Source organism: Peromyscus maniculatus, chromosome 19 (genome assembly GCF_049852395.1).
Source record: "Peromyscus maniculatus bairdii isolate BWxNUB_F1_BW_parent chromosome 19, HU_Pman_BW_mat_3.1, whole genome shotgun sequence".
Lineage (NCBI taxonomy): Eukaryota > Metazoa > Chordata > Mammalia > Rodentia > Cricetidae > Peromyscus > Peromyscus maniculatus.
Window position 1 is genome coordinate 34,037,281 of NC_134870.1, and position 27,881 is coordinate 34,065,161.

A 27,881-nucleotide genomic window follows, 5' to 3' on the forward strand; every position below is an offset into this window, starting at 1 on the left:
GAACTGTAGAGTTATTTGAGCACATGGAACTTGTAGGAACTTGCTCATTGATTGGCGTTACTCTCCCAGGTTCCTCTTTGATTCCGGAATTGCCTTTATCCTTTTCCTCAGATTCATTATCTCTAGGCAGTTTCAAAATACCCTGCTATGGAGAGGAGGAGTGAGTTGAGTTAATACTTTTTGCCATCTCCTTGATTGCAGTCTTTTCTACTTGAACTTTTATGTCCCTATAAACTCATTTTCCTGGCATTGGTGCTTTGAACCATAATTTTAGTAATATGAATACCAGTAATACTTTAACATTTAGTTTTGTAAACTACAGTATAGATCTGGGTACATGGGAGTAAACATTCAAACCACTTATTTTACTTGAAGTTGAGCAAAGCTCATTTTTTGCAAGTTTATGGAAACTAATCATGAAGTCAGCTTCTCAGGGAATTTGGGAAGAATTAATAAGCATTCAGACATTATAGTGGTCTATAGTTGCTGAATGGTGTATCTATGGGACTGGGCAAATGTTGCATGTACTTTGTATTTTTCACACTGTTATAAATTATATTAATATGATACTGTACCCTAAGGCTAGGTCTATGCTAGACCAACAATTCATTCCTGGGCCCCTGAAGATACTTGTTTGGCCCTGCTGTCTATTTAGCCAAGGTGAGTTCCTCATTGACAAGTATGAAATTACTCACATCTTCCCAGCCTAAGTGAGTTTTTCAAAATTTGTAGAAGGTAGAAGATGGTAATGGACAGATTTGTGTTGTCAGGTGGACAGTACAGTTGGGTGGTTTGTATTCAGCTCTGTGCTTTTATTTAAAAATGAAGTTACTTAAAGATTGGGAAAGCACTGTTACTAATTTTTCAAGTTTATTCTTAGTCTAATACAGGTAGAGTTTGATACTTTCCCTTTCTTTAAAAAAAGAAATCACTGAAAATCCAGTGAATTATCGTAGTGGATTTTATTTGGAACTAGGTAAAGTTTTAAAATGTTTCATTGAATAAGAGCTAAAACCTTAATAATGTGAAGTATAGATTTAATTTTTTTTAATCATTTCTATTTTAAATGTGAATTCTAGAGATGGAGTGTTTTATTTTAGATAGTTAAAAATGTGTTAGCAGAACCCAAATAACCCTGAATTGTACATTCACCTGGTTATACTATGGAAAGCACTTAAACATTTTCTTAAATTTTGAAATAATTAAAGAAAAACCTGAAATGTTTTCTGTTCCATTCATTCATATCCCGACATTAGTTGTTTGCATATTCTTTTTCTCTGTTTTTTCTTGCTTAGACAGTTCTAGTAATGTAATTGATTTCCCTTCCTCTTTTTCCATTGTATCTAATTCATCACATGAAACCTTTGTTTACATTTATGAAATTATGCCACTAATGTGAGAAGACACTGTATATACAGTGGTGTCTGTTTTCCTACTCCATTTTCTCTGCATAAGTGTGCCCTTTCCCTACCCAGCAAAGTACAGACTTCCTGGCTCTTGCTCAAGGCTTGCTGGTATGCCGCATGTCTTATGAGTTGAGTGCTCACCTGTGATTCTGAACACTTTCTGTTACTCTCTACCCTTTACCTTTACTCGTGTTTCTTTCACCATTTGCTTATTTCCTCTTTGGGCTCCTCTTTCTTTGATGAAATCTTGACTCTTTGAGGTTTATTATCTCAATATAAAATTCTCTGTACACTCCCTATATCTATGAATGAACTGGGTCCTGATTACATTTCTGTATATTTACCTCATTTTATTTTGTTTTAGTTTTGATTTTTTGTTTTTGTTTAACTTTCATTTAGCTATTTTCAAGCTTCTTGGAGATAGATTTTTGTGAAACATTTCCTCCAGTATATGGGATAATGGGCCTTTAAATACTGAATGAGTTGAGTGACGGGTGAGTACAGTAGAAAGGTTCATGAAGGAGTGATACATGTTGTTTTCTCTTTTATCAGCACCCACAACACAAGACCAGACCCCAAGTTCTGCTGTCTCAGTTGCCACGCCTACAGTTAGTGTTTCAACTCCTGCTCCTACAGCCACACCTGTGCAAACTGTACCCCAGCCGCACCCACAGACGTTACCTCCTGCTGTTCCTCATTCAGTACCTCAGCCAGCAGCGGCAATACCTGCCTTTCCACCAGTAATGGTGCCTCCATTCCGTGTCCCCCTTCCTGGCATGCCAATCCCACTTCCAGGTAAACAACAGATTACAGTTGTTTTTCTAGCTGTTTTCACATTGTCAGTTTGTTCTCATGTGTCTGTTGCGTTTGAAATTTGCCTTGAATCTCACCTGTTTGAAATGTTTTTGAAAGATTCATGGCTAACTGCAATATTTTTTTTTCTAAGTTTTGGTAAATGTCCTTTTTTGTTGTTGTTTACATATCTTAAAATTAGAGTCACTTAAAATTACACTTATTTTGTATAATAGCCTCAGTGAATGAGATCATTTTGTTTCTAAATATGTTCTAAATGTAATTTTTAAAGGGATTGAGTCTACGAAGTTGATAAATTACAAGCTGTAACAGCTAGCACAGGTTGAATAATGTACACATGTGTTGTTCTAACACATCGTATGCATTCAGTCCTAAGTTTTGCAACCATCTTAGGAGGTAGGTACACAGTCAGGTTAAATTACTTGTCCATTGTCACCTAGCTAAGTGATAGGGTTAGGTATTGATCTGGTACCCTCCAGATCCAGGTACCAAGCTCTTAATAATTATGTTGTATTGGGAAGAAAATGTGAGTCACTCTTAAGTGTGAACAGACTGGTTGATGTAAGACAAATCAGAAGGTTTCTTTGCAACATTTGTCAAGTAAAGTAGAACATGCATTATTTGAGTCTGTTATGGCAAATTCGTGTGTGTTATTATACAGGAAATTATGAAGACTAGAGAAGGAGTTAAAAAACTCGTGGATAAGTCTTCCATTAGGGATTACATAATAGTGTTGGGCATTCTAATTTGAGTGCGTTTGCTGTTGTCAAATGCATGTATTTAATCCTTGACCCATTCTTTATCTGTTGTAGCTGAAAATATTGATAGCGTAGACAAGTTTACAAGGCTAGTTTGGTGAGGATGAAGAGAACCCTGGCTTCTGTCTCTAACTTTCATACTTTTGCTGAAGCTACTGCCATTTTACTCTGTAGGGTTCTGTGTAAAAATAGAGGTGTGCTACAACTACATTTCAACAGGAAACATTTACAAGTACCAGAAGTTTAGGAATTCATCGTTTTTTTTATTCTATTAAAAAACCTTTTCTACATTATTAATGTAGTGTTAAATAAGTAAATGCCCTATATGTGACAGTGACACCTCTAGTCACTTAAAAATAAGAAAAACAGAAGTTGTTTACTACTAAGGACTGCTTTTTTCTTGAGTTAAGTTTAAGATAAGCTGAGTACTTTCCTCTGCTGCTTATTATTATTATAATTATTTATTTATTTTTGTTTTTGAGACAGGGTTTCTCTGTGTAGACCCAGCTGTCCTGGATCTCACTATGTAAACCAGGCTGGCCTCAAAATCACAGAGATCTGCCTGCCTCTGCCTCCCAAGTGCTGGGATTAAAGATGTGTGACAGCATCCAGCAGCATCTTATTTTTGTAGGAAAGTAACAAATGGGGAATAGTTTGACACTTGTCAAAACCTCTTTTTGTTTTTAGAAACAGTATTATTGAGAGATAGTGTCTTGCTGTGTAGCCCGTCCTAGCCTAGAGTTCACTTGCCTAGTCTTAAACCTTGAAATGGCGGTCTCCTTTATGGTTAAGGACAGTGTCAAGGCCAGTTCTAGGTTTTGAATGTGAAAATGCTGAGCTGTTAATTTGTAGAGAACAGACTGAGAAGAAGTATGATGGTGCTATAAAAATATTTTGAAAGACCATTGTCTTCTGAAAGGATGTTCTCTTTGTTCTAATGTTCTTACTTGGAGCAGAGAAAAGGCAAGAGGGTACATACTAGTAAAATTTTTGTGGGAAGTTGAAGTCTGTCAGATTCTTCATTTTCATATTTCATTTTCTAAATGTTTAGGATAGTAAAATCAAGATGGTACTTGTGAAATTTGGCAATAAAAGACAATAAATGGCAGCCGCTAATGACATTTCGTAGGTTAACTGGAAGAAAACTTGACCTCTATCTCTCTGTCTCTGTGTGTTGTGTGTATGTGTATATGCGGGAGCACACTTCTGGGGATTGAACTCAGGGACTTGTGCATGCTAGGCAAGTGCTGTAGCTATACTCGTGAGTTCTACTTCCAGCCCAAGAAAACTCCAGCTGGCTTGCAGTTGGGTTGTCCAAGATACCAAGACTCTTGGGAGGATGTCTTATAGAAAGTAATAGTAATATTGTTGGTACTAAGGTATTTCTGATTCAGTATTCATTTATTTTTCTCATTACCCTTTTCTTAAGTTCTACAAGTTGTCTTAGTGAAAATGACCAAAGCGCTTAGTTTCTCCTCCCTGGATTTTTCATTATGTGCAATTAGATCCCATCTTCCCCCCTTCTTTATGTCAACTCTGAGTTAAGGTAAATTGGAAGGATTTTTTTTTTTCCTTGAGACAGGGTTTCTCTGTATAGCCCAGGCTGTCCTGAAACTCACTTTGTTTACAGCCTGGCTGTGAACTCAGAGAAATCCACATGCCTCTGCTTCCTGAGTACTAGGATTAAAGGCGTGCACCACTGCTGCCTGGCTGAATTGGAAGGATTTATTTGTATATTATTTATTTTGCAGCTTGAAATTCTTTGAAATAACATTGTCTGGTTGTGATGAAGATGATTAAGTAAAAGTGAGATGAACAAGATGAAGGAAATAGTGGAAGAATTAGATGAAGTAAAAGAATAAGAGGTAGAATTTGAGGGTGGTACCAGATGAGGATTAGAGGCATGTTTCTAAAACTGAAATCTTACCTGTAATTTTAAGAAATTTACTGTCGCTGACATCAGAATTATCCAAAATGCTAAGTGGAATTTTCTAATTTCCTAATAGAGCATATTTTGAGGACAGCATAATTTGTAGGAAAATTGGACAAAAGCTCCCCCCTTTAAAGAAGGTTAGTATTTCAGATACATGGCTATTTTGTGAATATTCATAATATGCTTGTGATATCTTCAGGGAAAGCTTTAGATTTATCTGTTTAGCTTGAGAAGAAACTTCCTAATACAGGTGGAAAAACCAGAGCTGGCCCTGTTGATGATCATTGGCAGTTATGTCTGAATATGAAGATACTTGATTTGTTTTCAGTTACATAGTGAAAAAAATTCTGGAGGATAGTTTAGAAGAAGAGACACTGGAATAAAGTATATATATTCTAAGGGAAGTGGTGGTTTAATATGTTTGGTTGTCCTGTAGATGGCAGTATTTATATTAACTTAAATTTACAGTCTGTAACTTCTTTAATGAAGTGAATTTTTCTTTGCTTCGTTTCAACATTAGGGAAAAAAAGCTATACATACAGCTTTCTTCACTCAGCATGCTTTGATAATTCAGGGTTTTTATTTTGGTTTAAAGTTGGTGGAAAGTTTAGTGTTAATATTCTTTATGTGAAATGGTAAAGAAATTAAAGACACTTCAAAATTTGGTACATGGATGTGTGTGTGCCTGGATGTACGTGCGTGTATGTATGCGTGCGTGCGAGCGTGTGTGTGTGTGTGTGTGTGTGTGTGTGGTTTAAATTATTTGAAAACAGAGTTTTGATTTTACTTTCTGGATTAGGAGAGACTTCTTTTCCCACCCTTCAGTGCGAAAGTTTATTTTTAATACAGTATTTTCAATTTTTTAGATTTGCAATACCAAACTAAGCTGAGTTTTTTTTTTCTGGGTACAAAAAAGTAAAAATTATTTCCCCTATATTCTTCAGACTTTTACTTTTAAAGCACTTTAAAATTCACATTCACTTTTGAATTTCCTCAGTTTTCCAGCTTTTCTTTTCATTCTTTTACCATCATTCTAATGCATCATGATGAGTCTTCATTCCTCTCAAAACTGTACGTAATATCTGTTCCTTAATACAAGTGCTCCTTTAGTCAGCTTGAGGGATAGAGGTGTCTGCAGCTACCAGCAGCCAGTGACTGAGAACATTGAAGGGATGAAGTGTAGTTTTGGCCTGCCTCCACAGTGTTCCATATTCATGCCATTCCATGGAGTGGCCGCTGAGCAGATGTTTTGACACTGTTTGAATGCTACTCTCTCCATCTATGCTTTTTTGTTTTCACTATTATTTGCAGTGGGATATTTGAATCCATTTTATGCCTTCTTTTCTTATTCTCCCTGCCCCTCTGCCTTGTCTTTTCCTTTCTATTTTTGCATAGTTGTGCCCTATTCTTCAGCCCCAGCCTATAGTTTCAGATGAGTATCAGCATAGCAGAAGTACCTTGTCAGCACAGTGCTGCGTGCACTGCCTTTTACTGGCATGTAAGCAACCGCAGCTGGGTCTGGTGTCTGCTGGGAGAAGATCCCACATGAGAATTATTACATATGTGTAACAAAGGGGTTTTCTTTTGTCGAATTTAAACTTTGAGACTCCTTCAAATATGAGAGCTGGTAGGTAATTGGTGTTATAGTTTAGAAGTAGAATCATTGGATTTGGCACCACTTCCCACAAAATGTCAACTACTATTTTATTCCATTCTTGGTCTTTCTCATTGGAAATAGATTCTAAATTGTAGTGGTAAATTATTTTCCCTGAATCCCAGTGGTAGCCGACATACAATGGCAGCTTTCCAACCAATGCTTGCTTATCCATTTTACAGGTGTAGCAATGATGCAAATAGTCAGCTGCCCGTATGTAAAGACAGTCGCTACCACCAAGACCGGTAATTTTAAAACCATCTTAGTTTGTTTTGTCTGTAAGTTGGCATGGTAGTGAATGTTGTTGTTTATCCTTTTATTTATTTTTTGCCCTAGTGAGTGGAGCTTAAAACATATTTTCCTTTTTAATGAGCAGTTTAAATGCAGTTATCATATTTGGCCAACACTTAATTTCCCAATTGCCTGTAGTATTAGCGTCTTTGGTTCACAAAAGCAAATGAGGTCAGATCACTTTATATATCTTAATTTATGTAATAAGTGTAAACAACTTCATTCTCATATTCATAACATTTAATTTTATTTTTGATGTGTTTTTAAGTTAAATATAAAATGTCATTTCCATGTGTAAAATGATGTGATTATGCTTGCATGCAAGTGACTATGTGCGTGTGATATTTGTATATAGCATACATTTGCATTTTAAGGTTACTAAAGTAAGACTACCTAGACTCTAGGACTTTGTTTTCCATTCGGATTCTTGTATCCTTATTTTAATAGTATTTCAAACAATACCAGCTTATTTAGCAGTATAAAAAAAACAAAAATTGTGGCTTGTCTTTTAAAAATAGATGTCTGCCTTTTTAAGGAAAAGGATAATCTGATAGTTTATATGGTTTATCATTTGGAGTTGATAATTCATTTTACTTTAAAACTAAGAATTTTTATTCTGACCCTTTTAAGAATTTTAGAAGTAGGAAATTTGTGTTGGGAATTATACTCAGTGAATTGTTATTTCTTTAGAATTTGAGAACTTAAAAAAGTGTATTTCTGTTCTTAGTATATCATGGTATTTAGACATTGTCGTAAGTGGACACCTAAACTTTTGACTGTGAAGGTAAACCTTGGATCCATTTTCCACATCCAGTTGAATTTAGGCATTAGAGTCAAAGAGCAAGGAAATGGAGTCAATATTTATATCACTTTTTAGATACTATTCTTGTTCTAAGTATTTATTAGTATTTACTAGGAGGATTTAGCTCGTGCTTTTATTTTCTATCATAATTTAATATTTGGGTCTAACTTTTTATTATTCTTTTTTTAGGTGTATTACCAGGAATGGCCCCTCCTATAGTACCCATGATACATCCCCAGGTTGCTATTGCAGCTTCACCTGCTACCTTAGCTGGAGCAACAGCAGTTTCTGAGTGGACTGAATATAAAACGGCAGATGGGAAGACATACTATTATAATAATAGAACACTAGAATCAACATGGGAAAAGCCCCAAGAACTGAAGGAAAAAGGTATAGTTGTTTTGTGACTGAGGACATAGTATAAACTGTAGTAAGTAGAATACTATTTGGAACTCATACTTTTTAAGTTAAAAAAATAATTTTGAAATGTTGGTGTATATTACACATTTTGTTATAAGGCGTGTAATTATATTGTCCTTATGGAGACTGATAACACTGATCAACAAAATTTAGGTCCTTGGCATCGAGTATGCGGCAGGTTTATAATGCTCTGTTGTGTGAGTCCCTGCTTCTCCTCAGCATAGTTCAGTATTTTATGAATGGTTGCTGCAGGCCATAGATATGACCTGAGACTATGTTCCCTTGGAAGTTAGAAGGTTAGAAGACTTCTGATTATGGTAGAGACAGGACCAAGAAAGGCATTTTATGTTTATGGATAACATGTAGAAATAGAGCATCTCAGTTGCTTACTCTGTGCAAGTTCTTTTCAAAAGTACAGAAAACTGTTGAATAACATCGTCTTAGTTGTTTAACAGAAAAATTAGATGAGAAGATTAAAGAGCCAATTAAGGAGGCATCTGAGGAACCACTGCCAATGGAGACAGAAGAGGAAGATCCTAAGGAAGAACCTATAAAGGAGATCAAGGAGGTAAAAGGGCCAAGGCATGCTAAACTGAGGGTCAACCTGAGTTTTTTCCTTTCAAAGTTTCATTAATTTTTTTAAATGTAATTTTTGTTTTAAGGTTTTATTTTAAAGTGTGTGTGTGTGTCTATGTGTTTGTTTTCATTGCATATACATGTGGGTACCCTTGGAGGTCAGAAGAGGGTATCAGATCCCCAGAGCTGTAGTTACAGGCAGTTATGAATTGCTTGATCTGGGAACTGAACTCAGGTCCTGGAGAAGAGCAGTACACATTCCTAACAGCTGAGCTATCTCTCTAGCCACTTCCTTTTTATACTTAACTGAGGTCCATTAAAGGAAAGATCTTAAGCCAGAGGTTGAACCTAAGCTACAGCATTTTGACTTACAGACTGATTGATGTTAAAGTTAAAAAAGTACAACTTAGCCGGGCGGTGGTGGCGCACGCCTTTAATCCCAGCACTCGGGAGGCAGAGGCAGGCGGATCTCTGTGAGTTTGAGGCCAGCCTGGTCTAGCAAGTGAGTTCCAGGAAAGACGCAAAGCTACACAAAGAAACCCCGTCTCGAAAAACCAAAAAAAAAAAAAAAAGTACAACTTACTAATTGGGGAGTGTTGAATGCGTTTCATATCCCCCCCCCCCACTGTCCACTTAATGTGGAGTGGTCCCTTACTTAACACTGAGTTATGGTTTGGGGAGCTTCTTTTATTCTCTTAAGATGACAATGAGAGCCATGTTTCAGTACTACAGAAGTTAGTAGAAGTAAGAAACCATGTTAAAAGAAGAGGTCTCCTTATTTTCTCTCTAGTTATTTCTGTTGTAGCACATGGCTAGCATGTCTGTGATATAGGGCCAGTTGGTGCTGCTGATTTCTGCTCTTGTGTGATTCAGCTCTTAATTTAGGGCAAGGATGTTGAACTTTTTAGAAATTTTTACTCAGAAATTCCATTTGAGGTATTTGTAATGACAGTTTATTTTTCATTTGTATTGTCCTATTTGTTAAATATAATACTATTTCCCTTAGGAGCCCAAAGAAGAGGAGATGACTGAAGAAGAAAAAGCTGCCCAGAAGGCAAAGCCAGTAGCTACTACTCCGATTCCTGGCACTCCGTGGTATGTACTTAACTGATGAATTTTATGTATTTTTTTATTATACTTGATTATTTAAATGACTTCTGTAGGAAGAAAAAGGATTTTTAAAAGTATAGGTCAGATATGTTTTTTGAACTATTCAATATTTTGATTCTTGTTTGTTATAGTTGGGGTGTGCAAACCTAAAATTCTGTTGCCATGAGAGTTTTCCGTAATTACCAGACAAATACCTTCTTCCCTTCATGATCCTGCCCTGGTATTGGTATCCCCTGGTATCAAGTAGTTGTGTATTTGAACCACTGTGAAATCTTGAACTTGCTTTTTATTATTTAATGTTTTAAGTTCATTTATATGTACATATAAATATGCATATATAGGCTCCCACTATGGGATTATTACAGAACTCTGGAAAATTATGCCTTTTAACCCAATTATGGAATAATCTCCCTACTCTTTCTTCTTGGGCTTGGTTTTTCCCTTTCTTCCCTGCCATATCAATGTCTCTTCCTTCCCCTGTTAGTTGCTTATTTAACCCATTCCCACTGTGTACTACATACAGGGACTTGTTCTTGAGGCTGTGTATGAATACACAGAGTCCTTTCCAACTTAACTTTTGTTGCCTTTGTCCCTGTTCCTCTTTGCTGTTTTCCCCTCTCCCCTTTTTTCCAGTAGTTGCCCAGCATCTGTGTTTAAAAACCATGTCTGTGAGGTAATGTTGAATAGATTCTTTACTTTCTGCATTTCCCACAAAATAGCAAACAGATCTTGAGAGTGATGAGATGGAAGTTCTTTCGAGTAAGATAGTTTCCTTAATGCGTCTAGTCGTTCGTTTGTGAGTGATGTGAGTAGCTGTTACTGATGATCAGGTCAGTTACTCTTGTCTAGATAGTGATTTTCAGTCAGCAGTAATTTTACTCTCTAGTAGGCATGACTGCAATGTTAGAGACAAATTTGGTCATTACACCTTGGAGATTGTAATTGGTGAGTGGTGGGTATGCTCTTCAATGCACATCTCCCTGCAGAAGTTATGTGGCCCGGCAATGTCCTTAGTGCGAGATGGCAAATCTCTAGACCAGATCCTATAAATTATTACGAGTTGACAGTGATATGTCCTTGTATTAACTCTTTTTACTTTATTAATGGAAATATCTGTGGAGAGAGACCCTCATCAGCATTGGTATCTTAAAGGGACAGAGTGTTTTAGAAAGAACTTACAGTCCCAGAATAGTTGATTTAAATGTCTTTATGTTTCTGTCTGGTAGAGGTATTATCTTTACTGATGTCTCATCTCTGGCTCTTATAAGACTCAACTCCTGATCTTGTTTTGATTCTTTCATATTACTGTTTCTTTCTATTGTGACAAGATGTTGAAGCTTGTCTTTGTATATTTCTGGTTTGGGACTTGGGTATTTTCCCAAGGAGATGGAGTTCATTTTTATGAGAAGTGGCATTTATAGATCAAAATGTTAAATCTAGGGATAGTGCTGCTTTTGAATTCTTCTTATTTTAAAAATACTGTGGTAGATTTAGGTGGAAGATACACATTTAAAGGTACAATATGACTTTATATCATTTTGTGCCATTGAGATTTATAGCACCATTTTTCTGAATGCATCATCTGTCTCACATACTGCTGAGTTCCTCTGTTTTTGCTGTGAAAATGGCTGTTTCTCAATGATGGCAGCATAATTGCTATTTGCCTTTCTCACACAGGTCACACTATTAATACCAACACGACCTCTAATGTCATTGCTAAGGCAGTTTAAACGGTTCTAGTTACTTTTATGTGTAGGGATTATCAGTAAGGCTTGTAGTAAAAATGTGTTTTAAAGACACTAGGTATGGTTTTTCTATGTATATATTTCACTGACTTAATAAATAAACTTGTTTAACAATAATTATGCAAAATGTTTCTGATATAAAATCAGAGTTACTAAAATAGTCTATTTAATACACATGCTCCTAAGTTTGACTTCTCTGTGTTCATAATAAAACTAGTAACCAACCTCACACTTCATTCTCTGTTTGGGGCTTTGTAAACAGAGGCACGGAACCTTTTGTCTCTTCCTCCTGGTCCCAAATACCCAGCAGCCACTTCCCAAATTACCACATTGAGGCTTATATTAATTATAAATGCTTGGCTGATGGCTCAGGCTTATTGCTAACTAGCTCTTACATTTAAATTAACTCGTTTTTATTCTATTTATTGCCATGTGGTTCATGGCTTAACTGGTGCTCTGCCACCTTGTTCCTTGGGAGGAGGCTGGCCCTCATCTGCTTCAACTCTGCCCTTCTTCATCCTAGTCCTCAGTTTGGTTGTACTGCCTAACCTTAAGGATCTTGCCTTGCCATAGGCCAAAACAGCTTTATTACCAACCAGTGAGAGAAATATATATTCACAGTGTACAGCAGGATCATCCCACAGCAGGGCTTCGTGTTTACATGTGGACATGTCCTTGGAATAACTTTACATTCTTTTAGACTTTGTGTAATTATTGCTTCTTTCTTTTTCCTGTTCTGGAACAGCTGTAATTTATATGTCTAGACGTTTGGATCTAGTCTCCCTCCAAGCCCTTAAGTGTTTTTCTTATGATTTATATCTGTGGGGTTGTTTTTTCCCTCCTCTCATTGACCTTCAAGTTATGTAGTGACTTTTTTTTAGGGGGGTATGTCTTGAGGATGGGGAGGATCTGAAGAGGTCCTCTCAGTATCATATCCTCAGAAGGGCAGATCTAAAAGCAAGACAGTGGGTGAGGGATTTAAGCATTCTGGGCCTATGGTCTCCCCACGACCACAGTCTGCCCAGACTCCTTAGGAGTCTAATGCATCCTTGAAGGTAGAGGTTTTTAACATGTGTTTTGACCCTGTTTAATGATCGAATGACCGTTTCACAGGAGTTATCTAAGACCATCAGAAAACACAAGATATTTACATTACAGTTCATAACAGTAGCAAAATTACAGTTATAAAGTAGCAACAAAAATGATTTTATGGTTGGGGGACACTACAACATGAGGTATTGATTAAAGGGTCAAAGCATTAGGGAGGTTGAGAACCACTGCTTATTGTCACCATAAGCACCAACAGCCATCTGTCCTACTCCCAGCCCCAACCCTTTGGGCTACTCAGTGCATACATATCACCTTTCTGGCCTTCCTATTGCTAAAGAACAGTAAAGACCATCTTAATTCCACCCAGAATATCAACTTAGAAAGTCTTATTCTGAAGCTTGAGCTGTGTGAGGTTTCATGCACTTTGATCCTTAAAGGGCTTTTATTATTTAATTTATTCATGATGCCTCAGTCAACTTGTAACATTTCTTCTAAATTTGGTATTTCTTTCAGTTGTTGTACTGGATACTGATTCCTTTCAGCCTAGATAGACTGTTAAATACCCACTTGGCTCTCTGGTGCACTCTTCTGGTTCTGTAGGCCTAGACTGGAGCAGGCTCTAGTTTGCTGCCAGAGTACCTGTTTAAAGCTTTTATGTATCAAATAGTATTTTACAGGCAGGAACATCTGACACTCCCAGAAATAGTCAGTGTTGCCTTCCTATGAGATCAACATTTCTCCACTTTACTGCCCAGCCCAGAAAGATACCCTGCATCTGTTTGCTGTGCTGGCATCTGAGTGGTGCCCAAAGCTGATGTAGATCTGAGGAGGTGGTTAGTTTGAAACCCTGAGGGTAAAGGGTAGACGGAAAAGCCAGGTAACCAGAATGGTTGGATTATATAGGGAAGGGTATGCCAGCTATACTCTGACAGGTAGGTACTGAGGTACGCAGGGAGAACCTGGCAGCAGGTCTGCTTTGATAAGTTAAATAGGCACTTCAGCCATTTGTCCCAGGGTTTGAGACTTAACAGCCTGAGTGCTGCTTAAAGCACCACATCAGCTCTATTTTTCTGTTTATTATGGGGTGTGTGTATATAGCTACCGACTTTATTTGTTTATTGCTTAGGTTTTTCAAGACAGGGTTTCTTTGTGTAGCCCTGGCCATCCTGGAACACATGCTGGTCTCAAACTCAGAGGTCCTCCTGCCTCTGTACTAGGATTAAAGGCGTGTGCTACCACCACCCAGCTGGTTTTATGTTTTTATATTTCAACTTTAATATAAGTTTTAATAGTGTTGGATTTAGGATATGATTATTTACTGTTTGTCTTTTCTGACCTTTTCCTCTATTCTCTTAATTTCCATTTTTTAAATTTCTTTAGCATTCTGCTTAATTTATTGGCTTTTTGAGGACATCTCTTTTGTCATCAGTTGTTACTTCAGGAATTATAATACCCATACGTAACTTCCACATTCTGTTTAAAATAAATGTACTATTGTGTATATGAACCCTGCTGCTGGGTAGTCCCTTTAAACTTGTACACACTGACTTATGTCTTAGTTATCTTAGACATAACTGCTGTGTGCATTAAAATTCCAGCAGGCAGGTAGAATTTCAAAGAACATAAGAAGAAAATGGTCTTTTATATTGACCCTTCCTGCCATTTTCTTTATTGATAAAGAGGCAGGCTTTGTTGAGTTCTCGACCTGGAGAACATTTCTGTCAGACTGGTCTTCTGGGTTGAAACCTCTTAGCCTCTCTTTGGTTAAGGAAAAAAAGTTGCCTCATACAAGTTTTGTCATCCTTCTTCCCCATCCCTAGTTGCTATCATGATTTTTTGTCCTTTATATTTTATTATTTTATTTATAGCTGTCCTTTTGTGTCTAGGTTAGGTTTTCTTGAAGTTATTTTGTATAGGGTTTACTGAGCTTATACCTCATAGAGTAAATTGAGAAATGTCTGTCCATTATATAAGTCTTTAGAAGTATTTTATGTGTGTGGATGTTTTGCCTTCATGTATATCTATGTACCGTGTGTGTAGTACCCAGGGAGGCCAGAAGAGGGCATTGGATCCAATGGAAAAGGGGTTACAATGGGAACTACCATGCGGTGCTGGTAATTGAACCAGGTAACTCTGAAGAGCTCTTAATTGCTGACCCATCTCTCCAATCCCAGTATCAGTTAATAAATTTCCTGTTTATCTTTTAAATTGTTTCTATTCCTACTCTGAAAAACTATCTTTTCATTAATTCCAAATATGAAACTTGGTTGCTACTTTGGAATCTTTGATTATTTCAACATAGGATCTTTTTCTCATTTCAATGTCTGGGTTATTTTGAGCTTGACAACTTTCAGTTTTTGATTGTCTAGCCAGAAAGATCTGGTTTCCAGACTTTGGTTTGGACTTTTAGCTGTCTGCTGCAATAGGAACCATCCTCAGACTAAAACTTGTAAAGGGGCAGAAATGGTCACCTACTTCCTTATAGTTGTCTCTGTCAGTCTTGACTCACTGTGCTTTTATATATTTAATGTTAAACTTATAAATCCTTTCATACACTTGTTTTTTGTTATGGCTTGAATTTTCTAATTGTAAAAGCAGGATTAATGGACTGCAGTGGTTTATGGGGTTCTAGTATAGTCCTTCCCTTGTATTTTACATCACCTATAATTAGATCATGTTTATATTTGATATGTAATTTTGGTTTATTAAGAAAAGGTATTGAGTACTATGGTTTGCTTTGTAAGCTAGAGAGTTTGCCTTTGAACTTCCAAATAGTTTAAAATTTAGGGCTGTCAGATTGGGTGTGCTGAATTTAGTTCCTAAGCATTTTAAACTCTGACCACAAATTGATTTGCATTTCTGTAGCTATTCAGCTCTTTTATTCTGAAAACCATATGAAAACCATTATTAATTAGGACCTTTCCTCTTCTTACTACTTGCCTGACCTTTTGCCTCCCGAGAGTTAACATTAAAAGTGCATCACAGTGCATTTTTATACCACAGGAAAATGATATTTTATATTCATTTTTAGGTGTGTTGTTTGGACTGGTGATGAGCGGGTCTTCTTTTACAATCCTACCACTCGTCTTTCTATGTGGGACCGACCTGATGATTTGATTGGAAGGGCAGATGTTGACAAAATTATTCAAGAGCCCCCTCATAAGAAAGGATTGGAAGACATGAAGAAGCTAAGTAGGTTTTAAATTAGGAATTCATCCTCTGAATTTAACCCCTTTTTACTCTTTGGTGGAAAGTATTAAAGGCCATTTAGAATAATTTTTTTAAAGTAGACTGCTATTCTGGTTTGATACAATAAGAAATGTGAAAAATGTAAAGAATTTGGATAAGATTTTATTTTGTAAAACATTTTTAATTTTGTTACGTTTTCAGTTAGTCTGAGATGTTGGAGTTGTTGCTGTTGGCTTAGTGTTTAGTAATGCCATGGAAACACTGCTTAGATTGAACTTTTCATCTCCTTTGTTACTAGGGATATATTTTGCAATAATCTAAGTATGCAGAATATTTTTATTTTATAGAAATATAAGAAAAAAATCCTGTGGGATTTGGTGGCACACACATTTAATTCCAGCATGTGGGAGGCAGAGACAGGTGAATCTCTGAGATCCAGGCCAGTCTGGTCTGCAGAGTTAGTTCTAGACTAGTCAACCCTACATACATAGTAAGACCCTGTTATATTCCCCCCCCCCAATCATTTGAACTAGATAATAACTTCTTGAATAACAAAATTCTTATCTCTTAAGAGATTTTTTGAAATTTATTTCCTGTTCTAATAGTACTTCAGACTATTGGGTACAGACATTTATGTATAACTCTTTGTTATATATTTCTTAATTGCCCTTATGTTTATTCAGAGTGTTTTATTCAGTTTGTTTTTATGGAACTCCTATTCATGAATAATGTAGGAACATGGTAAATAAATCATTTAATGCTTCTAATGTAATAAATCCTGATAAGGTCTTTAAAGTGGTCAAAACTTTACATGGAATATATATATGTATATAACATACTATAATGTAATATATATATAATATATATATTATATATTTTTTTTCCTGGCATTTTGTGCTTTGAAATTCTATGCAGATTGGTGTAACTGCCTAGCTGGTGCTCTGGTGCCAGTTTTTTTCACCTTCAATAATATTTACTTTATAGGCATGATGATGATATTTATAATTATAGTAATGAATGATGCCAAGAAAATATGTGATTTTTTTGGGGGGGTGGGTGGGAACATTTTCTTTATATTTGAGTCACATTTGTTTCATAGTATGCATCCAAAAAAGGTTCTATGAATTATGAATCAGGAGTTTTATTTATTTGTAAAGTTAAAATTGGGAAGTTTTACTTGCACATTTTTTAAGTTAAGGGCCAGGCAGGAAACATCAAAAGAATTCTTCACTGTGAAGGGAGGATAAATAAAGTGTAGAATTGTCTTACTTGGCTTAGTGGTAGATATTTTACCCATTGTGAATATATGTGTGTGTGTAACTGTTAATAACAGTGTTTGAAATGTCTTTGCTAGGACACCCGGCTCCAACAATGCTGTCCATCCAAAAGTGGCAGTTCTCAATGAGTGCAAGTGAGTGAAATAACTGTAAATGGCAGCTTTTCCATACGTTAATGTGAATGTTTTCATAGTCATTAGCAGAAGAATCAGGGACTGAAAGTTCAGTAGTTGCCTGCTTAGGTTTCTTCAGTCTTTTAATTAATTTTTATCTTACAGTTAAAGAAGAACAAGAATTAATGGAAGAAATGAATGAAGATGAGCCTATTAAAGCAAAAAAGCGGAAGTAAGTAATACATAGTTATGCATATCCAGGTACATTTACAGTATAGAGTTGATGAGGTGGTCAGTTTGTGATTGGAAGGTAATGTGTAGTATTGTGTGATTAGGAAACAGTGGTCATAATTGCCTTCTTGGGCCTGATATTAATTAGCTTTGTTTTGTAATGTAGAGATGGTATCCTTTCTGTTGTTAAAGTTCAGAATACTTGGTTATACAAATAGATATTACTAGCTGACATTTTGGAATTCATTGATTAATTTTCTACAAGCTTTAGTAGGTCTAAATGTTATTAAAAAATAAAATTTCTCTCTTATATCAGCCTACACAAATGCCATTCAAGGGATGTCATAAAAGTGGACATCTCTTTATATGTGCTTAGCTTATTTACCTGTTCCTAGAGACTGGTCATTATTCCCTGGTGGGGAATGTCATTAGTTAGAAAATACTATGAGAAACATTGGTAGAGGGTTGTAGCATTCATTGGTGTGGGTAGTCCTCTTAGAACTGGGCAAAATGTGATGTTACTTTTATTGGGGGGCAGTAAAGTTGGAGTAGAGGGTGTATGTAAACGGGATTATTATTTTGCAGCAAATAAGGAAGTTTTGAGGTCATTACTAGGGACTGGTTGATAATAGTCCTGATTTAAAGACAGATTGACTACAGCCTGATTGTGGCAAGGAGATGAGTAGAACAACTCCTATAAAGAGTGGTTCCTTTCAAATCACGTTTGTTAATTGCCAACAGCATTACATTAAGGTCTTGTTAAAGAGAATTCCCATCATGTGCAACTGAGGCAGCTATTCTCATTTTCATGATTGACCTTTTCATTCCTTAATCAAATGTATTTTTACTAGTTGTGGTTATCTAATTTTATGTTCTTTTTAAAAATTGTAGAATAAAACATTTGTTTTCTTAATTATTGTAAATGATTGTATTCATTCTGTTTATGTACCATAATTTTAGATATTTCTGTGATGTTAAACTTTTAGGTTGTTTTTAATTGTTTGTTCTTATAGACATCTCTGTAAGGTTTTTAACTGCTTTTATCAGGAGAATGTCAAAGAAGTCCCTTATGTGGATTGCCCGAGCTTCTCTATTTAGGTACAAAGCTAAAAGCCTGTTTTTCCTGGCTTAGTTTTCCTTTTATTTACTTGATTGAGATAGATAGCGATAGTTTGTATTGTGACATTTAGTATAATTCTGTAAAGGTTTTTATTTTATTTCTTTGCTGTCTTTGAACTTCTTTAACTATTTAAATAGTTCTTCAGTAAAGTAAGAAGGTATATTGCTTGGCAAATTGCTTTACCTGTTTATTTTGTGCATATTTTAGGTCACAGACTATCTTGCTAAGTTCCTGTAGGTCATGGATTGCATTTTCTATTTCTTCTGAGGCATTCCTTAATCCTCAAATTGCTAATTACCTGTCATCATTAGTCTTTGTAGCTCTTGGGCTACCTATAGCATGCTTTTGAATTGGCAGTAACTTGTGTAGGGAATATAAATGAATTTTATTAGCTTTATATACTTAGCGGATCATATTTAAGAAGGAAGATATGTTCAATTACGTTTGAGTACATTGGTTTTATTTTTTGGATTAGTTATACAAATATAGGCCTTTTTCATAGTGCATATGTTTTGAGAGGTGAACTGATTTCATGTTTACAGTCTTCTTGTGTACACACAAGTAATAGGCCCGACCTTAGCCCGAAGTGCATTTTTGGATAAACAAGTAAGTTAAGCCATTGGTGAACCTCTCTTTTCTTCCTACTGCTCCCCCACCACCACTTAACTGCTCCTGTGCCCTTGTTGCTCTCTGCAACCTGCCCTTCACCTTAAGTTTCAGCTTGACACCCAGAAAGTGAGTAATAAAAAACGTCAGATATTGTGCACTTGGCCAAGTTAGAACATACTTTAATTTTATTCTTAAAACAAATATTTGAAATTACAAAGACTTTAGTAAAAATTTTTAATGTATTTTAATAGTAAAATATTTGGGGAAATGCTAATTTTTTCTTTTTCATATCAAGAACTAAAAATATATTCTGTTCTATTTAATTCTAACATAGTTTTGCAAGCAGTGCCTGAAAGGCTTTTTTTCTTTTTAGTTCATCTTATAAATCAACTGGAGTAAGAGAGAGACAGAACATTAATTTTTTTTTGACCAGTATAGCCATTATAACGTTATAGAAATGCATTGTAATTTTATTATTATTAGAATGAAAGTTATGCCATATAATTTATTTGAGATCCTCAGGATGATTTGTTTTGTCAAAAATATGCTGCTTAGTAGTGCCTTGAACATTCCCCTGATTTTAAGAACTTTGTAAGATTTGTATTAATATCACCTTATTTATTTTTTTTCTAGGAGAGATGATAATAAAGACATTGATTCAGAGAAAGAAGCTGCCATGGAAGCTGAAATTAAAGCTGCCCGAGAAAGGGCCATTGTCCCTCTGGAGGCTCGAATGAAGCAGTTCAAGGACATGCTGCTAGAGAGAGGGGTCAGAAAACAATCTTTGGGGGAGATATTTCTGTTTTATATAAGTAATATAAATATGTCTTGCTAAAAGGTCAAATCTAAGGTTAGTGCTCATTAAATGGGGGTGGGAAGGATAAGGGAACCTGTTAAATTACTGTACATTTTTTGAAGTGGCTTTTGCCTTGGTTTATATCATGTTAAACTAAGTGGCATTTTACTGTCCTTAACGAAATAGCATTTAACATTTTGTGGGGTCATATAATTTCGGTAACGTGTATGAGTATTAACATTACAGAATTGCGGAGTACTTCGGATAGGTAAGGTATATATGATTCTTCTAATATCTTCAGAATGGCTTTTGGTGAAGAAACTGATACTTTATGATATTGAAAGCCTAAATAAGAAAGAAACTTTGGTTGTATTCACAGATGTGTTTGAATAAGTAAACTATTTTTAAATCATAGTATTGCTTATAAGATTGCAGTTAAGTGTGTGAAATCAAAATGTAAATCTTCAAGGCCTTTTCTGATGTACTAAGTTTAAAATGTCACACAGTAGTGGTTATTTTAATGAGCAATGAAGTGTGTGTTATTTCTTTTATAACAAAGAAATGGTCAGAGCCAATTAATGTGGAAATTTGCTGTTGCTAGCCTCCCACTGCTTATCATTTATTAGTGATGGAAACTTCACTATGGCTTTAATGTCTTTTATAAACAGATGTCCTGTAGATTTCAAGCAAAATTATGACCTTTCTACTATTAGAGTATCTTAATTATGAAGCAATGCTTTCTTTTTATTTTAAAGGTGTCTGCTTTTTCAACGTGGGAGAAGGAGTTGCACAAGATAGTATTTGACCCTCGGTACTTGCTTCTCAATCCTAAAGAAAGAAAACAGGTAAAGGGAAATATAACAGTGAAAACTTACTTACTTAAATTGAATTGAATGTTTAAGTTTTCAGACAGAAGCTCCTAGACTGACTGGCCTTGCAGCCCTTCTGCCCCTGCTCTCTTGTGCACATACCAGCACACTTGGCAACAGCATAGTGTTGAAGCTACCATCTGTATGTTTTTTTCTTAATAGTACTCCACAACATACTTTTGCATCTTAGTGCTTAGTCAGTTATGGGTCAGTGTGGAGGCTCTTCCACTTCAGAAACAAGATAATTTTTGCTACTTCATATGAACATGTCCTTGTGCTTCATACTTAATGAAGTTATATCTACAGTGGTTGTAAAAGTTTTTCTAATGCATTTATCAATTTGTGCAAATGATGCAAATTTAGAGTAGAAAATAGCAAAATACATTTTAAAAAAAGAAAAACACCCATCTCTAATTCCCAGTAGATATGACCAATGTTCATTGCCTTCTTAGCCAGGGTGCCAACTTGTCTATGTAAGTGTGTAAATACTGGGAGGTGTAGTAGTTGGCATGTTTGTATCTCGTGCATCCCGCATGTCAACATTTATGTAGGTGTTAAAGTGCTTATCTCCTAAGTGTAGAGAAATGGTGGTCTCTTCAAGGAAGTAGTCAATGCTAACTGTCATTCTCATGATGATTCAGGGACAGTAACACCTCATGGTAATTGCTTCTTGCTCTAATATATAAATATTAAATTATCTGAACCATCCAGACAGTGGTCTCTGTAAATGGTATTTGAATTACATCTTCATAGTACACTTGAGTTGTGAAGTTTCTTTTGGTAACAGTGCTATTTATTTTGAGTATTTGTAGTGTAATGGTTGGAATAATTCTCCGTAGTTATGTTATTTTGTATGCAGACCTACTTGTGAACATTAATGAAGAAAGAATTATTTGTAGTGTCCATGCTCTGATACTTAGAATAAAACACATAGTTTTCTAAGTGTATTTGCATCTGTATTTTAAGCTTTGTAGCTATTTTACTTTGTTTTGAAGTATTTGCTTTAAACTATTTTTAAACTGTTCACATGTGATCACATCATCCTCATCTCAGACAATAGCTCCATCAGAGTCTGTGAATCAATCTTGGCTTTTTGATTTTTTTTTTTTTTTAGCCAGAGTCTAAAACATGAACTGGGTGCTCCTGTTCCTACTTTCCAAGTGCTAAGATTATAGCCATAAATTTGGATTTTTACTTTCACTGTTTCTATTCAGTGAATCTATCTCCAAAACATTCTGTAACTATCCTCTCATGCCCCATTTTCCCCACTAATGCCCTAACCTAAGCCACTAAGAGCAACTCTTAATCTTGTAGCCTCCTTTCTTCCTTTCTTTTTTATTCTTTTTATTCTATTTCTTTTGTAGTCAAGTTTTTCTACACAGTAGCCAGAGTAATTTAAGGTTTAAGAGAAATCAGATATAAGTTGCTAGTCTTAAAATTGTCTAGTGCATCCCATTTCATTTAAGATAAAACAGACTCTTGATGTGGAATGTTTTATATGTGGTCTCCTGTGTATGTCTTTAAGTTCTGTGTATTATAGCCACATCAACAGTCCTTGAATAAGGCAGCACGCTTGGTGCTTGTTTTTTCCTTTGCCTGGTCAGTCTGTTAATATTCCCTCTTTACCGTTTGTGTTTTTTGGTATAGTTTTTGAATAGCACTGGTAGCGCTAATTATCTGACATTAATGGATTTGATCTAGCAGGGTGGCTCAGCATATAAAGGAACCTCTGACACATCTGACCGGAGTCTGGTCTGCAAAACCACATGATGAAAGAGGAAAACAAGTCCCTGCAGGTTATTCTCTGACTTCATACATGGGCTGTGGTATAGATGCCCACGCACATACTCGACAGATAGATGCACATATATCCATACAAATAGATAAATGGAAATAAAATAAAATTACATTGTTTATTATGTTCCCTCTCCTACAGGATGTAACCTCTGTAAGGGCAGCAGTTTTGTTCATTGCTCTGTATGGTGTCTTGATCAATGTCTGTTATAAAAACTCTAGAAGACTTAACATTTTATGGCACATTTTTATGTTACTGAGTGTTAAAATTTCAGTCTGAGCGAAACCCAAGTACTGTTTTAGAACTGTTAGTACTGTTCTTCAACTTTGGGAGCATTACCATGTTGGTAGAGATTGAGGGCCTTCCTAGGGTTGTACTGCAACAGTGAGAATACTGTTTCAGAGCCTATGTGTGGAGACGATGCTTTCTAAAGAAATTAGCTTCTTAAAACTGAGAGGAAAGAGAAATTCATATTTGGCATTCAAGTATAAATATATATCTTAAGTACTTGGTTTTATTTACATGTGAATAAAAAATAAAGGATAAAGCAAATAGTTGATTTGCTTCACATCATAATTTCCTATCTGAGTTTGTGCTTTCACTTAAAAAATATAATTTCAGTTAATGTCTTAATCTAAAATTGCATCCTTCAGTTCTAACCACATGTTTTAACTTATGATTTGTCTTCTTTAATCTTGTTTTAGATGAGAGGTATCCTAAAGGGTTAGAAGTTTTTATTGTATGTTGTGACAAATTATAAAATAGTATTTTTTCACAGAATAGACTTTCTGTGCAGGATTTTAGTCTCTGGTATAGATAATTACTAACATTTGGATGAGTTGTTATTTTAAGGTATGTAATTTAGAGTTTTAGAAGACTGACTGTTATGATCACATTACCAGCATGATTATTTAGGATTGTGCATCTAGGCCATATTGATAGGATAATTAGATAGTCTCATGTTTTAGTAAACTTGTACATGTTTTTGTAGGTGTGATGTGCATGTGTGAGTGCATGTGTGTGCAAGTGGAGATGAGAGGTTATGGTTGGGTGTCTTCCTCACTGTCCACCTTAGTTTTGGCAGTCTCTTATTGAACCTCAAGCTTACTGGTTTGACTATACTGGCTGGCCAGCAGATTTTATGGATCGTTTTGTCTCTGCCTCCTCCCTCCCACCAGTACTGAGATACAGATGTACACCGTTGTTTCTGGCTTTTCTGTAGGTGCTGGGAACCTGAACTTGGGTACTCATGCTTGCACTTTATTGATAGAGCCAACCCTTCAGCCCCATAAACTTATTTTCTCAAGAAAAAGATACACACAGTAAAGCAAAAATGAGGAGTGAATATTTACAAGATGAACGTGTATGCATGTAAATTACTAAGATCAAGAAATATTACCAGCATCCCAGAAACTTCCTTAAAGACCTAGGTGGTGTAGTCCTTTATTGTATGTTTGCTGATGTTTATCAAAGGAACTTAGCTAGGATTTGCTTTAAAACCTTACTCTCATTGTAACTGTTGCATTTCTGAGTTGAAACTAAAAGAAAAGGATTAGAAAGCATGATAGGAATAAGGAAAGATTTGTAAGCATAAGAGAACCCTTATTTTCTATGATGTCCATCTCAGTCATTTATAACATTGATCTGGTCTGTCTTAAAGGAGGGGATTTATGGGGATATACAATTCTTTCTAGTACCTTAGGGAAAAAAAGTTGATAGAGGCTGTCATGGTGGTGATCCTGACACTCAGACAGAGATACAGAGGTTTAAGTTGATGTTGCTGCTTTAAGGAAAGAAGTTACCTTTAATATAGCATATAATACTTGTGTGATTAGGAAGATAGCAGGAGAAAGGAGGCTCTCCTGTGACAAGGGGTGTTGTCTGTCTCTGGCAGGGTAAGGTAATCTAGAAGTTTCAGTACAGTTTTGTTGATGGTGCTATGTAGACTGGCCTGGATAGAGGCATTTTAGGAAACATCATATGTAGACATGCTGGTGTGCATTTATAGACACTCTGATGCTGAAGTGAGACATCCCCAGCTTTCTAAATTCACCTGTTCTACAACTGTCACCTTCAGTGACGACAACTCACCATCATCTGGAAGGTTTCCTTCATCCTTTTAGGGCTGGGGAGATGTCAACTGTTGACTCCATCATGAGATTTTTGTGTGATTTTGTTTGGTGTAGTACTGTGGATGAAGCCCAAGGTGTTCTATGTGCTGAGCAAGTGCTCTGCTACAGAGCTCATCCATGGTGCTTACATTTTAAGATAGGATCTTTCCATGTAGTCTGGGCTGCTCTCAGAATTGTGCTCCCTCCACCTCCATTGTGCCCAGTCACAGGTGGTTTTTGTTGTACTTAGTTTTGCTGCTTTCATCCCTTTTATAACTTAAAAAAGTAGTGGGGTGGTGGTGGTGGTGATAACTTACTGAGTTTTACATATTTGAGGAAGCCTTGTTGGGGCCCTTCTTTGTATTGTTTCTTAAAGGTTTTACTTTGCTTTTAACACTCACTCAGAGATAGTTTTGAAGCTGTATTGTTACCTATTATGTTTTTGATTTTCCCCTAGGATCCTCTCTTAATCCTTTGTGATCTGATGTTCCAGTGAGATATGTTTGAGTAGAATATTACATTGTGCAATATGGAAATTGATGTCTTTGAGTTCTGGGAAATTCTCTTCCATTACTTTTGTTGTTGCTGTTATTATTATTTTTTGAGATTTTCATACACGTATGCAATGTATTATGACCATATCAACCCCTAGCTCCCTAGACCCTCCCCTGCCACAGCGCCCTCCTAGCTTGTGTCCTCTTTCCATAGCCTACCTACCAAGTCCAGTTCAGTGCCAGCCTATATGCATGGGTGCATGCCACTCACTGGATCACAGGCAACACGATGGGCCTTTCTACTTGGCAGTCCTTAATTGCTAAGCAATCTTCATCTTTATGGAACTACTGTAGTCCTTCCTCTTCTGTGCTGGACTTTGCACTGGGTTGATCCTACACAGGTCTTTTCAGGCAGTCCTAGCCTCTGCTTCCACTCTTACACAGTGTTTTCTGTGCCATGTGGGGAGGAGTGTGATACAGATGTCTCATTTAGGATTGAGCACTCTAGACCTACTCATTCTCTACACTTTGACCAGCTGTTAAATTATTATTTATTAATAAATAGCCATTGGCTGCAAAAAGAAGGTTCTGTGATGAGGGCTGGAAAGCTTGAGTGAATTGTGGGTATAGAGATAAGTATTTAGAAGGCAGTTTAACAAAACAGCAGTACTAGGGTCTCTGTATGGGGCAGGAGCTTCTGAGCCGCAGGTTCTCCAAATTGGTTTGGTTTTGTTTTGGAGCAGAGAATTTATTTTTCTGGGCTCTGGGTTCTGGGTTCATCGTTCATCCCCAGTCTCTCCCTTGCACTTTTTCCCTTTTCTTCCCTTTTCTTCTGTTGTATTGGATATTGAACCCTGGCCTCTAATCCCCAGCCCTCATTCTTAAATTCCTGGTCTTTTCTCTTGAATTTTTTTGCCCCCTCATCATTGTCAGCTAACCTGTTCGGTTCTATTTTGCTTTTTCCCTTATCAATTTTTCTAAGATTTTGTTTAGGTTTTTCTTCTAGAGTTAGTTTCATAAGTTGCTTGAGTTTTGTGTGTTTTTTCCTTTCCTTTTGAACTTTGTTTCTTGACAGAGTCCTAAATCAGATGCCTTTGAACTCTTGCCTCACGGTGAAGAGAGAAGCAGCAGACCAGTCTGACATTCGGGTGGGCTGCCATGGTTTGGGACTTCTGCAAAGATGCACTGGTTAGGGTTAACACTGATGGTCAATTGACAGACTCTAGAATCCTCCAGGAAGACAAGCCCCAGGGCATGCATGCTGTGAGGGATTCTTTAGATTAGGCTAATTGAGATGGGAGTCAGACCACATACTTCTGAGAGAACTGTGCCTCAGTTCTGAGACTGTGGTTCTTATTCTGGTAGCTGCATTCAGAAATGATGTTGCCTCAAGGTGGGAGACACTTGTTTAGCTAGCCTTTTAGAACAGGGATCTGCAGGCTTTTAAGGGTTGGATAATATGTGAGCTTTTGTGGTCCAGTTGCAACTCTGAACTGTTATTTTAGTGTAGAAGCATCACAGACAATATGTAAAGCAATGAGAATGACTGTTCAGACAAAGCTTTAGACCCAGACATTGGAGTTTCGGTTAACTTCTCTTGGTTGTATAGTACTAAGGAGGGGAAGTAGTATAGAGTAGATTTAGGTATTGAAGGAGAATTAAATTATGGACTCTTGTTGCTGACTTTTCTAGAACGAGTTCCAGAGGACTGTGGTGTAGCTTGCATGTCTGTTTGAAATACATACTATACCATTGGGAGAAAATTATGAAATACAGGGCTTTTCTTTGTTTCTCTTTTTCTGTTTAGTCCCGGAATGCTAAGTGGAGTGTCATATACTTGTGCACTATTTTGATAAAGTGAGACTTGCTGGAGATAATCTACTGTTAATTAGCTATACTTAGTATATGGTTCCTATTACAGTTTGGAGACATTGTTTTGTAATTTTCTATTAAAAAGACTATGTTATCAAATTGGTATATTTTTTTGTGATAGGTGTTTGATCAGTATGTCAAGACCAGAGCAGAGGAAGAACGCAGGGAAAAGAAAAACAAAATAATGCAAGCCAAGGAAGATTTCAAAAAAATGATGGAAGAAGCAAAGTTTAATCCCAGGTATGTGTTTGACTCCAGTCACATCTGAGTATGCATTTTCCCCTGAAATCGAGTGTGTCTGTGCAACAGTGATTTAGGTGATCAAGTTATCACTGTTTTTTAGATAAGGACAGTAACGTAAGCAGCTTAGGTGGTGGTGACAGAGGTTTACTCAGTCAGCCATTGTTGAGAATAGTATAAACAAGAGGGATGGCTCATGGCTAACTGTGACTACTTGCTGTCTTACTTAACACAGAGGGTAGTATATTTTAGTTTTGTGTTGACATGATTGTTAAAGTGATAAATAAACCTTATTTTTCCTTTAAATACGAAAGTGTCTTATTGTAGGGGTGAATCGCATTGTATAAGCTTTATAAATAATGCTTTGTATTCATGGAAAAACTACCTTTTTCCTATTTTTGACGTTTGAGGATAGTTTCATTGGAGTTTTTTTTTTTTCCCCTTTAAACATCCCAGGCCAGGAAAGCTGTAAATCTCAGCAGCTGCCTGGAGGAGGAGAATGGAGAAGAGAATGAAAAGATCCATGCCATGTGAGCAGGCTCAGTAGACAGGTAGCGCATGACAGGGAGACACTATAGAGGACTAGTAAGGAAGCCTGAAGGACCAG

General features: G+C 36.4%; 1 protein-coding gene across 17 annotated transcripts in view; it reads left to right on the plus strand.

The window, feature by feature from the left end:
• Tcerg1 (transcription elongation regulator 1) overlaps nt 1-27,881 on the plus strand; it is a 54,861-nt gene that overhangs the window by 13,486 nt on the left and 13,494 nt on the right. For 7 of the 17 annotated variants that reach the window (XR_013046065.1, XR_006065936.2, XM_042264310.2 and 4 more), the window contains 12 exons: nt 1,959-2,201; nt 6,747-6,809; nt 7,847-8,047; nt 8,533-8,645; nt 9,660-9,748; nt 15,590-15,750; nt 17,102-17,158; nt 17,303-17,369; nt 18,416-18,466; nt 19,731-19,866; nt 20,649-20,738; nt 27,156-27,274. Coding sequence is in view for 10 of the 17 variants with exons in the window: in XM_042264310.2 (XP_042120244.2) it covers nt 1,959-2,201; nt 6,747-6,809; nt 7,847-8,047; nt 8,533-8,645; nt 9,660-9,748; nt 15,590-15,750; nt 17,102-17,158; nt 17,303-17,369; nt 18,416-18,466; nt 19,731-19,866; nt 20,649-20,738; nt 27,156-27,274 (1,390 nt within the window). In the remaining 7 variants the exon portion in view is untranslated. The remainder of the gene's footprint in view (nt 1-1,958; nt 2,202-6,746; nt 6,810-7,846; nt 8,048-8,532; nt 8,646-9,659; nt 9,749-15,589; nt 15,751-17,101; nt 17,159-17,302; nt 17,370-18,415; nt 18,467-19,730; nt 19,867-20,648; nt 20,739-27,155; nt 27,275-27,881) is intronic. The other 10 variants (XR_013046066.1, XR_013046067.1, XR_013046069.1 and 7 more) reach the window with 2 other exon arrangements.